We start from the raw sequence: 12554 nt of genomic DNA, 5'->3' as shown, positions 1-12554 counted from the left end.
GAGTAGCAAATAGCAACTGGAAATGTTAAATGCTGATTTACTGCGATGTCATAGTGGCATTAATAGGAAAAGAAAGTAACAAAGAATTCTGAGAAGTCATTGGCAGAGCAAGAATATGATGAGTAAGGGGTCGAGGACACACAGACATGTTTAGAGTTGAGGGATGATGTTAGAGAATGAGAGACAGTTTTGATTGATGGTATGCGATGATAGTCTTGTGGATGAAGCAAAGAAAGCATATACACACATATATATGTATAGTCACAAACATACATACAGAAAGATATGCATGTGTGTGTATGTGTATATATATATATATATATATATATATATATATATATATATATATATATATATATATATAATCACACAGATGTGTGTGTGGACCAAAAGCAAATCCCAATACAATAATGAAAGAGAGTCCCTTTTACAATAAAGAATTTAATGAAGAAGATGAAGAGCAACTAATGGCTACCATTCTCGACAAATGGGAACGGAAGGAGGGTCGTGTCTGGAACAATGATCTTGGATACAGATTAGCTGGATTGAGGCTGATTTGGGGATGAATAACAATACCTGAGGAGCAAATAGGGAAAAAAACACACCTGAAGAGTCACACTGCACCCTGACCACACACAGCTAATCATTATATATGGAGTGTCACACTGCAGCCCACATGGTGAAACCCCACATGTGCAGTACTGCACTGCACTCCACAGCTAGAAAGTACATGTCATGAAATACACTGCATCCCACACAGCTGAACACTACATGTGGTGTGCCACATTGCACAGCTAAGCACTACATATGCAATGCTACATGGAATACTACACAGCTAAACACTACATGTGGAGTGCTACATTGCAGTCTACATAACTAAACACTACATGTGAGGTGCCACGCCACACCACACCCCATGCAGTTCATCTCTCCATGTGCAATGGAGAGATGAACTACACCCCCACAGTTAAACACACTATGTGCAATGCCACATTGTGCTCTACACAGCTAGACACTACATGTGAGGTGCCACAGAGCACCCCGTGAAGCTACACATGTGCCACACTGCTAGACAGTACATGAGAAACACTAGCCTGCAGCCCACGCAACTAAACCCTACATGTGAAGTACCACACTGCACCCCCAACACAGCTAAACCCTACATGTCTCTGTATTTTGACATACCTTTAGGGAAAGATCTTGGGTCACCTCAAAAATACCTATGGGTTACCCATCAGCTACCTCTGTGCTCCTTCAGCACTATGTAAGAGTTACCTTTACGTCTGCTCAGAGCTGACAGAGGCAAAAATCCTGCCAACTCTGAGCTTTTACAACAAACTTTACACTCAAAGGGAGTACATTCAAACTGTAATATAGTGGCCCTCTGGATTGTGTACTTCCAAGGAAGTACACTGAACCAGGAGTACAACAGACTACTCTCTGCATATTGCAAGAGAGAACATCAAACCAGGAATATGATACATTCCACTGTGTATATTCCAAGGGGGGATGAGTATGCTGAATCAGGAGTAAAATACTCCTAGATTACTATTTAGTTATTTGTGTATCAGTGCAGGTAAAGGCTGTCAACTAATTCACCTTTCATCAACAGGTGATTATGGAGTTGTATTGATTTTGTTCTGAAGAAAGTAATCAATGCAATTGAAAGGGAGGTGGGAACAGTTGATTGACATCAGAAGGACGGAAAGTAAAGTTGATTTTGGGTAGAATTGAACCTACAACACCACACCAACACAAGCACCACCACCATCATTTTAACACATCATCAGTACCATCCTTCTCCTCTTCCGATTGGAGTAACCATGTAAATCCCTTAGACCAAGACTTTCACACCTTAACTTCTCATCACCTGGCATGAAGCCACCTCTCTCAATACGACCCCTGCCAATTCAGTAGAAGGGTCGTGTTTTGTGAATTACTGAGTAACCTGACGAGAGCCTGTGCCACACAAAAGGCACCCAGTACACCCAATAAAGTGGTTGGTATTGGGAAGGGCATCCAGCCATAGAAACCATATCAAGGCAGACATTGGCACTTGATGCATTCTGACTTGCTAGTTTCTTTCAAACTGTCCAACTCATGACAGCATGGAAAATGGACGTTAAATGACGGTAGTGACAATTTTACTCTTTATACCAATCTCCCACCCCTAATAGCTCACATACATACTTTACAAGTAACTGCCAGTCAGCAATAAGAGGGTCACAGCAGACCTCTGTAATTGGGGTGGACCCTCCTCTATCACACTAAAAGGTTTTGTGACAAACACCTCAATACACAAACAAACATAGGGGTACGTGTGGGTGAAGGGTGCAGTGTGATAAAAGGGTATCAGAAATAGCAGTGTTTGTGTAAACACAAAACAACAACATGAGGAATTATAAAAAAAGGAGTTTTCTTCAGAAGAAACCAAACCTTACCCTTTTGCCTCTGACACCACGTTTTGGCATTTGTTGTTCAATGAGATCAGCTGTTGATGCTGGTGGAGAGGAAGCACGCATGTTCTTGCAGACTTCGTAAGGATCTTCAGGTAAGCCTGGTAAACCATGTTGGTTGCGGATCATGTTCTTGTTATCTTGGAGTTCTCTCAGACCGCCAAGGGACAGCTGGAAAAGGAATAGATAAAGAGTGGTGAGAGCAGCAGCTTGGATGTAGAGAGTTAATAGATGAGAAAGAGATTGAGTGCCAGAGATTTTGGCAAGATGCACTGGGGTGAAGCATGTGGGAGATGATGCATGCTGGGTAAAAAAGAAAAAGGACTTATGGTAGAAGGCCAGAACTGGATCTGGGTGACTTCCATAAGAGGGTGGAGGTAGACTTCACACCCGATAATATTTGGCCTCACAAATCCGATGAGACTGGATGAAGAAGACAAAACCAGCCAACTGAGGATGCCAAGGAAAGAAAGAATCCTTAAATTGCTGAGTCAGGATATATAGGTGCGGCCATGGCTGCTGGGTTAAGAAATTCATTTTGCAACCATGTGGTTTCAGGTTCAGTCCCACAGCAGGGTACCTTGGGAAAATATCTTTATTTATACCTCGGGGCAATTAATACCTTGTTAATGAATTTGTTACATAGAATCTGCAGTACGTTTGTCACAGATCATCATCAGCACCATCACCTTCCTTTTACACCTGCTTTCAAGGCTGGCGTTAATTGGACAGGTTGCCACTGGAAGCTCACCTAGACGAGCGGGAGGACAGTGTCTCACTTGCATCTTATACTGGTCTAACTAGTGGACTATGATGATTCTTAGTGTCACTGTCTCATGTTAGTCCTACTATTGTGTGCCATAGGAATTTTAGACCACTATGAGAGATAGATTGCCAAGTATTCTAAGATGTTCCTCTTGGAACAAAGGATGGTGTGGCATCAAATTGTGGAAGGAAATACTTACCAAAATGATCTTCCAGAGAAGCAGTAATATCTTCTTGATTGGGAAATGTGGTGCTGTTCCACTACAGAATCTGCTGACCATTCCAAAGAGTGTTACTGCTAGAATTTCATCACCAATATATGGCATAGCTGAAAGTATAGAAAAATATCATCATCATCATCACCAGCGTTATTATTTTCTTGTCATTATTAACATTGAAACAGAGACTGACAAAATGCAATGTTCTTGAAGGACATTCAAGAGGACAGTGCTCAACTACTATAAGAGATGTAGATATTAACAGTTTAGATTTTAATTCTAAAAATATATGAAGCCATTACTCTATGTTAATTTAGTTAATTTTGTCAAGCTCGCTTTTCAGTTTGTAAGATAGAAATTTAAATGTAGTAAAATGTTTTTAAAAGAAATTTAAAATGCCTACATGATAACTGTAAACTTACATTTGGGTCACCCTGTATGTATAATGGTGTGCAAGGAGTGACTGTGTGATACGAGTAGATTCGATGATGTGAATGTGTGAATAGGTAAGTATGCTGGTGTGTGGGAATGCGTGGGCGTGTGGGAATGTGTGAAAGCGAGCAACAAAATCAAGGCTTACTTAATTCTGCTTTGAACTGGTTCTTCAACTTTTTCTCTTCTTCGGTGTCTTCAACACATCTCATGGTTTCAACAACAGTGTACAGGACATTGAGAATGATCCTGTAAGAGAGAGAGAGGGAGAGACTGTGAGTGAGAGGGGGGAGAGGTAGTTAGTACACAGGACACTCTCACATACATACTTGTACATCATTATCATTGTTTCAATGTCATCTTTCCAGTGCTTGAATGGGTCAGACAGAAATTGTTTGAGGCAGATTTTCTACAGCTGGATGCCCTTCCTAATGCCAACCACTCCAAGAGTGTAGTGGGTGCCTTTACGTGCCACCGGCACAAGAGCCAGTCAGGAAGCACTGGCATCAATCACGTTTGGATAGAGCTTTTTACATACCACTGGCACAGGAGCCAGTCATGGAGTACTGGCATTGGCCACTGTCAATTGTCCATGCTGGCATGGGTTGGACAGTTTGGACTATGTGGTTGGGAAGCAAGCTTCTTACCACACACCCACGCCTGCTCCTAAAGACAGATACTAAAAACTTCAGGGCCTTACAGATGGAAATGATACAGAACAGAACAAAGATGAAAAGAGATGCAGTACTTTACCATAGCAGCAAGAGAAAGAGGACATGAAGGAAATAAACTTGCTGCAACTAAAGATGATGATGATGATAATAAGGAGGATACAGAAGAAGGAGAGTGATAGTGATGTTGGTAAGCAACGCTAACGTATAAGGGTAAATGTAAGGAAAGGCAGAATGGGATTAAGGAAAGGTGGAAGGACAAACCTGAGCTCTTTACAATCAGCAATAGACAGACAAGGTTTCCTTTGAGCAGCTGTGGCCACAGCTTTGTTACTGTGGAAAAGAAAACAACAACATCAATAATACAATATATATATATATATATATATATATATATATATATATATATATATACACACAAAAATTTATTAATATATATATACAAAGATAGATAACACAGGTAAATATACATATATATAATATACTAAAATATATTCGTGGAGATTTCAGCCTTGAAGATGAAGATCGAACAGGATGTCCAGTTGAGTTTGATAATAAGCTTCTTAAGGCATTAACTGAAGAAAATCCTGCATTATCAGTTGAAGAATTGGCAATAAAGCTTAGTTCAAACCATACAACTGTTCATCGTCATCTTCAACAACTTGGAAAGGTTCCTAAACTTGGAAAACGGGTGCCTCATGAATTGTCCGAAAGCAACCGCAAATCCCGAGTTGACATCTGCTCTTCTCTCCATTCTCGCAAACTCATTTCACCCTTTTTGGATAGGCTTGTGACTGGTGACGAAAAATGGATCTTCTATTGAAATGTTAAACGTCGTAAACAGTGGCTTGGTAAAAGGGAAAAAGCTCAACCACAACCGAGAAGGGAACTTCATGGGAAAAAGGTTCTTCTCTCTATCTGGTGGGATTGCAAAGGAGTAATTCACTTTGAATTGTTACCACCTAATGCAACAATCAATGCTCAAGTCTACTGTCAGCAATTAGAGTGTTTGAACCAAGCTTTGAAGAGAAAAAGACCTACTTTAGTGAATTGAAAAGGAGTGATGTTTCATCAGGACAATGCACGCCCCCACACTGCAATGATCACATCACAGAAGATCAAAGAGGTTGGTTGCGAAAAAATTCTTCATCCACCTTATTCTCCCGACCTTGCTCCTTCAGACTACCATTTGTTTCGTAGTTTACAGAATCATTTGGGGGACATAACTTACGCAAGCCAGGAGGAGGTTGAAACTGACATTTCAGAGTTCTTCACTTTGAAACCAAAAGAATTTTACATTGATGGAATTAAAAAGCTTGTAATTAGATGGAAGGAAGTCATAGATGATCAGGGAAAGTACATTGATGATTAAATTTCAATTAAATATCACATTTGATCACTTGTTTTCTTTATTCAAAATTCGGACAGAACTTATGGGATGACCTGATACATTTATAATTCTACCGATATGGTGCTTTAGTCTTGCTGAATATTAATGTTATTTTAATAATATTCATATTTTCATGTGTATATATATATATATATATATATATATATATATATATAACTATTTATGCATACAATACAGCTTCTACGCAGTCACTCAGCCTGCAAGAAATAGCAGCCAGCTGCCAAATCTTCATCAAATTGTACCCTACCCTTTAAAAGAAAGGAAAGAAAATATGAGCTGATATCTGCTAAAGAAAAGGAAGAGTTGGTTGTAGATGTAATGGGCTGTGAGCTGAGTTGGGAATCTAAACAACAAGAACAACAACAATGGCGAGGGTAGACTTACTCCATTTCCAAGTGAAGGAGGTGGACACAAGAAGTGAATAGACCCATCTCATAAATAAGAAACACATTTCTCTTGGCCCAGTACTCCTGGTGGTCTTCAGTGTCACACTCGGAAAATACTCCTGAAAAGAGAAATGGAAGAGGAATAGAATTGTGATGGTGATGATAGTAATAATAATAATAATAATAATAATAATAATGAGCTGGAAAGAAAAATCCAGAAAGGTAAAAAAAAAAAAAAAAAAGAAAAAGAAGAATAATGTAAGTGAGAGGGTGTCAATTGTCTCAACCAGAACAAAGGAAGCATCTACGTGGTCTCAAAACTTGCTAATCATAACAGCTGAACTCTTTCAAATCACCCTTTAGAGTGTTGAAACAGGAAGGATACATTTGGCAAACAAGTTCTAAATACACAGGGATCTGAGTGAGCGTTAGGTGTACAAAGTTATTTTAAAAACCAATGAAGTAGGTTCAATTCCTACGTGCCACAACCAATTGTTGGGGACTGGCATGAAAGAAGTTTCTTCATATTTCTTTTCATTCTAACTGCCCCCTCTTCCACCACAACCACCACCTCCAACCATTCTAAGAACAGAACCAGCAATGGTCCTACCAATGTTTCCCGGAACAGAGTTATTGTTGTTTTTCTATAATGTTTCTCATTATAGAAATGGAATTTTGCTCTGGCCAAAGACCATCCAGTTTATTGCAGAAAGTGTTATCTAGGACTACTTAATGCTAAACCGTTTTCCAGCTATTGGGGGTGTAATCTGAGGGAGTTTTGGCAGCAACTGCATAGGAGGCCCCTTGCTGTCTTGTTGCTATATTATAGAAAACAGGACAGCATTGGTCATTTGTGTGGTCAGAATTAGGTTGTGACAGTCGACGTGTGTGTGTGTGGATGGTGAGTGTGCATAATAAAGATGAAAATTCGACAAACCTTGCACAAGATAAAGGATTGATTGTATGGCTGCCATCCTTCTTACAGCGTCTGCCATTTCCAGTTCATTTTGCAAGAACACCAGAAATCTTTTCTGCTGAGATTCAGTTGAACTGGTCCATTGTTCATAACCTTGAAATGGTGAGAGAAGGAAAATGTTATTTGTTTGAGAGACACACAGAGAGAAAGGTATTATATATCTATATATATACGAAAAAAATACAAAACAATGTTTTCATAAAAAGTTTTCTACTGTAAAAATATTAGAGTATGTGTTCACAAAATGAGTTTTACACACAAAAAAGAGAATCACATTTTACTGAAAGTTTACTTACAAAAATAAAGTTTCACTGAATAAATTTTAGTTCATGTTTTAGTCAAAGAAATTTTACTAAAGAAGGAAAATTGCATTTCACTAACTAGTTTATGGTGTCATCAGCTTACAAAGTTTCAAGGATGTTCTTCAATGTAATTTTTGGCCCAAGTGGGGTTTGTACATATATGTGTGTGTGTGTGCATGTATGTATGTATACATACACACAATCCTCTGTGGTGTTTGTGTTAAAAAAACTAGGCGAAAACAAAGTGAAGCACATTGTGACCAGCAATGTATAATACCACTTGATAGCCTGGTCAATACCATGATACCATGACATAGATAGACATAGACATCCAAAGGCAAGCCTCTCCACACATCACACTGGAAATAATTACCCTTAGATGCAAATGTGTCTTCAAAGGCTCTGAGGTTTTGCTGGAATTCTGGTTCCTCAGTGTAACAATAAAGTTCTGAAAAAGAGGAAGAGAGTCATCAGAGAGGACAAAACAAGCACCTTTTCTTTTTGTTGTTATTATTTATTTGGTCTGAGAAGGGTAAAGAGTACTCCCCATAGCCTTACCAAATCTACCCAGATATTTTTTAATTATAAAATTAAACTGCTATAAATACAAATTAGAAAAAAAAAAAACAAATATAAAAATAGAGTTTCAACAAAATAATATACATCATCATCATTGTTTAACGTCTGTTTTCCATGCTGGTATGGGTTGGATGGTTTGACCAGGGCTGGCAAGGCTGGAGAGCTGCCAGACTCCAGTTGTCTGTTTTGGTATGGTTTGTATGGCTGGATGCGCTTCCTGTGCCAACCACTTTGCAGAAAGCACCACAGGAATAAGAGAGTCAAAATAGGGATGTTATATATTTGAAATTATCCCAACTTTCGCAAAAAACTCCACACCCACCGAAAAAAAAAAGAAACAAACCTCTACTAATGTGACAAGCATTATATCATTCTTCGTTTTGTTAGTGACCCTACCTGAGACCATCCGTGGTTCTATAAAAGACACGTGGCTTAATAGTTTCGGCATCTGGCTCACAATCTTCTGGTTGTGAGTTTGATTCCCGACAGGGCAGTGTGTCCTTGAGCAACATACTTTATTTCATGTTGTTCCAGTCCACTCAGCTGTCACATTTGGTGTCATGCTGAAACTATAAGGGTACACGTGTCTGTGGAGTACTCAGCCGCTTGCATGTTAATTTCACAAGCAGGCTGTTCCATTAACTGGATCAACTGGAACTGACAGAATGCCTGTTCTATGCTACAAACTTCCAGTTTAAAGTGATCTAAATGTAAACCTTCCATGAAAATTCCATGTTAATTGATGTTCCAAACATCAACTTCAAAAGAACAAAACTTATTTCACGAAATACTTCATTGATTTTCAAATTCAATTCAAACAAAAGCAGTGGATTTCAACACAAATCTATTAAGAAAAGGATTAAACACACTCGACGGACCCAACTTTTCTTCTCTTCTCATTTCTACAGTCTTATTTACTTGAAATCAATGACTCCTCCTTATCCTTTTTCCCCCTACGAATTCACCAATCCCACCACCACAAATTCTTCATCATACAAATAAAGCAAATAAAAAGAACACTTGCCTGAGATTTCATTTTCATAGAAATCCGAATCTCCGTAAGAAAACTCTAAATCTGGGGATTCGTTGATCGTCTAAAAAAGAATACACAAGAGACAACAGATTTAATACCGAATAGACATTTTGATTGGTGTTTTTTTTTTTAAGCCTTCGATTAAAACACGATAAACTTTAGTGGGTAGAAATATAGGACGTTGTGACAATCATGCTTTTCTCTAATCATCATTAGCATAGCTGTGATGGAGGTAGAGATGGATGGGTTGATGTGTGAATGTATTGACAGATATACATATAAAAGTACAAAGATACGAGAGTTGGGTAGATAGATGGACACAAAGAGAGATAGGGGTTGATAGATAGATCGATAGATAGACAGATGGATAACGGAAGAAAACTGAGCAAGACAGAGTGAGATATAAAGACGGAGAGTGAGAAAGAGACAAGTATACTAAAGATAAAAAGATGTTTAACAGGAAAGGCGGATGACTTGACAGATGAGAAAGACACGAATTATATAGCCACACACATATATAGACATACGTGTGTGTGTGTGTGTGTGTGTGTGTGTGTGTATATATATGTATGTATGTGTGTATATATGTATGTATGTATATTTATGTATGTATAGCCTTGCATTAATCCAAAAGGCAAGAAAAGGAAACATGACAGGTTTGACGTTCAAGATAAAAATCTCCCCCTATAAACACCGATATATATTATACAGATAAATATATTAGTGTTTGTCTATGTATAGATATTCATACACACATATGTATATGGTGAGCAACTGAATGGAGTGTATAATAATGGTGTGGTGTGTTTCTCACCTCCGATCCCCGTCTTTGCCGACGAAACAGTTCTTGCAGTTTGGGCAAACCTCGCCAGCCACCTTCGTCCATATTTTATCTTGAACAGCAGCGACACCAACCGACTGAAACATTACAGGGGAGATAACTCTGATCACTTTTTTTACGTCAGTAGATTGTGTGTGTGTGTGTGTATGTATATTTTCATATATATATATATGTGTGTGTGTGTGTGTGTTTGTGTGTATATATATATATATGTATATATGTATATGTATATATATATATATATATGTATATATATATATATATATATATATATATATATATATATATATATATATATATATATACTCTTTTTACTTGTTTCAGTCATTTGACTGTGGCCATGCTGGAGCACCGCCTTTAGTCGAAGAAATCGACCCCAGGACTTATTCTTTGTAAGCCTAGTACTTATTCTATCGATCTCTTTGCCGAACCATTAGGTTACGGGGACGTAAAGACACCAGCATCGGTTGTCAAGCGATGTTGGGGGACAAACACAAACACACAAACATACACACACACATATACATACGTTTATCAATTCGTTTTGTTTGCAAGATTCCTGATGTGAAATCGTGTGTTGAAACAGATATCGTATTTCGGGATGGTCATTTTATTTATTTATTTATCTCTCGCCAAATAAACACGCCGCTATATAACAAATGCTATCCAAGGAAGGACAAAAATCGTGTTACACTGTAATTTATTACCACATTGAAATGTATTGAGTACGGTCTTCTTTCTTTTCAACATATCAATGACAATATACATACATGCATACACGCATATATAAAAGCGGATATTAAATTATCTGTGTAGAAGAAGAAGAAGAAGAAGAAGAAGAAGAAGAAGAAGAAGAAGAGGGTTTGTAAAATTGTATAGAGATAAGGATATTTACTTTAGGGAAAAGATTAAATTTTCCTTTAAATACTTTTTTCGATGGGCTCCAGCGCAGGCTGAAGTTTACGGACACTAGTTTAACCAGTCAGCGTACGACTTTAAGTGTCACGGTTTGGTGAACGTGGTCACTCAGTAGACATTGACGACGCTTATTCATAGAAACATTTTAATCGATCAGAGATATCGATAGAAGGCTAAAGTTTAGATATATTTCGACCAAAGATTGGTCCAGGCCATGTCTAATTTAATAGCACCACCTGATAGGTTAAGCTGCTACAAAGAGAAGTTTCGCGTTAGAAAAACAATACTTTCTATTAGAGGCACAACACCTGCAATTACGGGGAGGCTGCAAGTCGATTATATCGACCCCAGTAACGTAACTGGAACTTATTTTATTGACTCCCGAAAGGATGTTTGGCAAAGTTGGCCTCGGCGGAATTTGAACTCAGAACGTAAGGGCGAGTGAATGCCGCTAAGTGTTTGGTCCGGCGTGCTAACCACTCTGCCAGCCACCCTCAAATTCGATCAATATTAGTTTTCTTCTTCTTTTTTTTTTTTTTTGGTAAAATTAAATTTAACTCCTCCTCCTCCTGAACGGGTTTACGATTCTGAGGAAAATTTTTTATTCCCCGTTACTCGTTAGGATTATTATTAAGATCGATATGTAAATGTGATCAACTTGGTTTGAAGCCAGTTTGATAAGTGCCAATACGCGAAACTCTTGATCCTTGAGTCACTCAGCGTGGATAGATAGACAGAAAGAGACAGATAGACACGCAGATAGATAGATAGATAGATAGATAGATAGACAGATAGACAGATAGATAGATAGATAGATAGATAGATAGATAGATAGATAGCTCGACCAGAGTCAGAGAGAGGGAGAACGAAAGGAAAATGGAGCTAGCAAAAAAATAATGTAGAAAGATAGAGAAGGAAAGAGAGAGGGTGATTGAAGAAGAAAAGGAGAAAGAGGGGACAAGTAGAGGTAAGAATTAGCAGTCAGTAAGAGAAAAAAGACAGGAATAGAGAGGAAGAAAGAAATATAGAGAGAGAAAGGAGAGGAATGAAGGGAGAGAAAATGGGAAGTAGTGGTAAGAGTAGTTAGTAAAAGAGAGAAGACAAAGTGAGAGAAAGATACATAGACAGACTAAGTAGGAGTAAAGAGAAGCTACAGAAATGAGAACGATATAAACATAGAGAGGGAGAGAGAGAGATAATAAGTTAGTTTGTAAGAGAGGGAGAGATATAAAGATTAAGATAGAGAGAGAGAGAGAGAGAGAGAGAGCGTAGTATAAAGAGGGGTAGTGAAATAAAGAAACAGTAATATAGAGAGAAAGAGATATATGTTGAGATAGGAAGTGACTTTAATAGGGAGTGAGTTAGGTGAAGAGTAAGACGGGTAGAGAGAGGGGGAGTGAAGTGAAAGAATAAATAGATAGAGAGAAGGGGAGTAGAGTAAAATAGAGAGAGAGGAGTCAAATGAAAGTGTAATTAAGATCGACATTAAGAAGGGAAGTGAGTTGGATAAAGATTTATAGAGAGGAGGTGTAAGTGAAGTGAAAGAGTATGATAGTGAAAGAAGGG

The 12554-nt window shown here is 38.2% G+C and overlaps 1 protein-coding gene across 2 annotated transcripts in view; it reads right to left on the bottom strand.

Moving 5' to 3' along the window:
• The window catches only part of LOC106874354 (striatin-interacting protein 1 homolog), a 30239-nt gene extending 20043 nt beyond the window's left edge, over nucleotides 1-10196 (bottom strand). For both annotated transcript variants that reach the window (XM_014922065.3, XM_014922064.3), the window contains exons 1-9: nucleotides 10044-10196; nucleotides 9221-9290; nucleotides 7991-8065; nucleotides 7277-7408; nucleotides 6338-6458; nucleotides 4807-4875; nucleotides 4020-4120; nucleotides 3422-3549; nucleotides 2442-2627 (exon numbers count right to left, since the gene is read on the bottom strand). In XM_014922065.3, coding sequence (XP_014777551.1) covers nucleotides 2442-2627; nucleotides 3422-3549; nucleotides 4020-4120; nucleotides 4807-4875; nucleotides 6338-6458; nucleotides 7277-7408; nucleotides 7991-8065; nucleotides 9221-9290; nucleotides 10044-10115 — 954 coding nt within the window. In that variant the 5' untranslated portion in view covers nucleotides 10116-10196. The remainder of the gene's footprint in view (nucleotides 1-2441; nucleotides 2628-3421; nucleotides 3550-4019; nucleotides 4121-4806; nucleotides 4876-6337; nucleotides 6459-7276; nucleotides 7409-7990; nucleotides 8066-9220; nucleotides 9291-10043) is intronic.
• Nucleotides 10197-12554: the final 2358 nt, after the last annotated feature.

This window comes from Octopus bimaculoides, chromosome 20 (genome assembly GCF_046866305.1).
Source record: "Octopus bimaculoides isolate indiv1 chromosome 20, ASM4686630v1, whole genome shotgun sequence".
NCBI classification, from domain to species: domain Eukaryota; kingdom Metazoa; phylum Mollusca; class Cephalopoda; order Octopoda; family Octopodidae; genus Octopus; species Octopus bimaculoides.
This window is presented reverse-complemented; position numbering and strand designations above follow the sequence as displayed.